The sequence below is a fragment of the Eimeria mitis genome, genomic scaffold (genome assembly GCF_000499745.2).
Source record: "Eimeria mitis Houghton genomic scaffold, Emh_scaff3334, whole genome shotgun sequence".
Classification (NCBI taxonomy): domain Eukaryota; phylum Apicomplexa; class Conoidasida; order Eucoccidiorida; family Eimeriidae; genus Eimeria; species Eimeria mitis.
Window position 1 is genome coordinate 860 of NW_013571674.1, and position 2,758 is coordinate 3,617.

At 58.7% G+C, this 2,758-nt stretch overlaps 2 protein-coding genes across 2 annotated transcripts in view; one reads left to right on the forward strand and one right to left on the reverse strand.

Moving 5' to 3' along the window:
• Positions 1-368: 368 nt before the first annotated feature.
• EMH_0064950 (uncharacterized protein) lies at positions 369-2,408 on the reverse strand (the record flags this gene model as incomplete). Its single annotated transcript, XM_013498326.1, has 1 exon — positions 369-2,408. The coding sequence occupies one exon, from the start codon at positions 2,406-2,408 to the stop codon at positions 369-371; it is 2,040 nt and encodes a 679-aa protein (XP_013353780.1).
• A 41-nt stretch (positions 2,409-2,449) lies between these two features.
• The window catches only part of EMH_0064960 (uncharacterized protein), a gene marked incomplete at both ends in the record, with an annotated part of 771 nt that continues 462 nt past the window's right edge, over positions 2,450-2,758 (forward strand). Inside the window, one exon of the mRNA XM_013498327.1 lies at positions 2,450-2,756. Coding sequence (XP_013353781.1) covers positions 2,450-2,756 — 307 coding nt within the window. The remainder of the gene's footprint in view (positions 2,757-2,758) is intronic.

The following is a 2,758-nucleotide window of genomic DNA, read 5'->3' on the forward strand; positions in this document are numbered from 1 at the left end:
ACCTAGGCGAACTAGCTAGCATACCGCCCCCTCAGTGCTATGAGGAGAGAGTCGTATCCCTTAGCAGTGGTGGTGAGAAGGACATATGGCCCTGCATGACATTCAGCTAACGATGCCTCCTAAACGCAACCAGCTAGCCAGCTAGCTAGCTAGCTAGTTAGCTAGCTAGGTAACTCTGTAGCTCGCTGCTGTACGGATGGCTAAGTAGAAGCTTTCACTTTTTGCTCAAGTCTGCCTCATGTCAGTGTTCTGTGAGCGCCTCTGTATATGTATACATTTGCTTTTCTTATGAAGCCTTATGTTTACGCTGTGGGCTGCATGCAGCAGCATGCTGCATGAAGGCGGGGCTGCATGCATGCAGCATGGCGTTACACCCAAAGGACCTCCACAGCCCCCGCTGCCTCGCCGACAGCAACAACTGTGGGGCCCCAGCTGCCAGCACTCGAACCCTCAAGAGGCAATCCTTCACTTGCTGCAGCAGCACCAGGCCACACAGAAATGTAGCGGGGGGCCCCTACTGCTCGTAGGGGGGCCCCCCATATCTCCTCTTTCTTGAGGCAATCCACCAGCCGTAACCCAGCCCTATATACGCCGCCACCAGTACCAGCAGCAGCAGCAGCAGCAGCAGCAGCAGATGCACCAGCAGCAGCAGCTGATGCAGCAGGAGATTCTATGAATGCTAGCAGCGCAAGCCCGCTATCATCGAGGACCCCGCATGTAACAACAGCTGACGGGGAGCCACCGTGTACATACACCCCAGCCTGGCTGCGGGGGGGTATTCTGCTGCTGCCTCGCAGCTCCCACACTTGAATTGGAAAAGCTGCATCAGGTGCACCAGGTATATCTGCTGCTGCTGCTGCTGCTGTTGCTGCTGCATCTGCTGCTGTTGTGCTGCCGCCTCGGGCTGTATTCTGTTGCAGCTCGGCTGTACACGGCCTCTCCACCCCAATTTGTTGCAGCTGCTGCTGCTCCTCTCTGCGTAGTGCTGCAGCAGCTTGCGGTGTATGTACAAGAGCTGTGATTCTGCCTCCATCAGCGAACCCACAAGCTCTTATGGGGCCCCTGTGTTCATGGGGGCCCCCATGGGGGGCCCCCCATACAAACGGGGAGGAGCAGCGCAGGTCCCACAGCAGCAGATCCCCAGCAGCAGTACCCGCTAGAACTAGCGAGCCGCTTGCTGCTGCTGCTGTTACCTCTGATAGAGGCTCATCGAAGAGCCGCTGCAGCAGCAAAGCAGCTGGAGATACACCCCAAACCCTGACGGTTGCATCTGCTGCTCCTGATATGAGACAGCCTTCACTCCCATTATAACATAAACTTAATACAGAGTCGAGGTGACCCACAACACGTTGCTTTTCCTTACGAACACCAGCAGAAGAAAACGCATATAAACACACACCCTTGCTGCTGCTGCTGCTGCTGCTGCTGCTGCTGCTGCTGGTGTTGCTGCTGGTGATGGTTGTGGATTCAAGGTCCCGCTGCGGCAACTGCTGCAAATAGATGCTGCCGTCTGTACACCCCAATGCTACAACCCGAGAAGAACCCAAATGTGTTGCGCTGCTCAGCGCGCTGTCTGCGACTCTGCGGTGTATGGCTGTAGAGTAGCAGGATATAGGCTGACAAGCTGCTGCTGCTGCTGCAGCACCTGCTGCAGCTCCCTCGGGAGATGTCACCTGCTGCTGCTGTTGCTGCTGTTGCTGCTGCTGCTGCTGCTGCAGCAGACGACCCTCAAGTGCATCGAAGCAGCAGAGACGGCCGTCCCGCCCCAACACCGCCACCCAACCCCTGCAGCACGAAACACCCGAAAGTCCTAGCCAGCGGCAGCGCACAGCCAGCTGCTGCTGTTGTCGCTGCTGCTGCTGCTGCTGCTGCTGAGCAGAAGGCAACGCGGCGCTGCCTGCTACTACACTCCTGCTGCTGCTGCTGCTGCTGCTGCTGCTGGGCGTCAACGCAGCAAAGCGGCGCCAGGGAGAGTTAGCTGAGGAGACACTGCGGGGGTGACGGGCCCATAGGCGACTAGCTGAAGCAGTATTCCACGCAGCAGCAGCACGAGTTTGCTGCTGCCGCTGCTCTTCTTGCTGCTGCTGCTGCTGCTGTTGCTGCTGCTGAGGATGCGAAGATCCCTCCAGCAGCAACTGCAGCAGCTGCTGCTGCTCCTTATCAGGCTTCGGAGGTGTTCTCCATTTGGGGGGAACCCTTTCAGCTGCTGCTCCTAGACGCAGCTGTTGCTGATGCCTGGATCGCTGGGCTGCAGCAGCAGCAGCAGCAGCAGCAGCAGCAGCTTCTGCTGCTGCAGATGAAGGCGCACTGGGAGTGATCGAAGGAGGCAGCGGAGTCGGCGTCAGCAGACCCGGCAGCAGCTCGGGGTGGTGGTGTATGTACAGGTACCATGGGGTGTCTGCCCACATAGAGTAACCTGCATCTGCTGCTGCTGCTGCTGCTGCTGCAGATGCTGCTGCTGGAACGCTGCGGTGCCTATCCTGCTGCAGCAAATGCCGAGGCGCTGAACGACCGAAGGCAAGTTCCCACTCAGACGGGTCAAACGGAGGAGATGAAAGCCTGCAGCAGCAGCAGCAGCAGCAGCAGCAGCAACAGCAGCCAGTGCAACCGCAGCAGCCAAAGCAGCAGCATCAGCAGCAACAGAAACAGCAGCAACTGCTACGCCAGCATCGTCACCCCCAGCAGCAGCAGCAGCGATACCAGCAGAGCCCTGCCCCGAACGGCAGCAGCAACAACAGCAGCACCTTCCCACGACGGC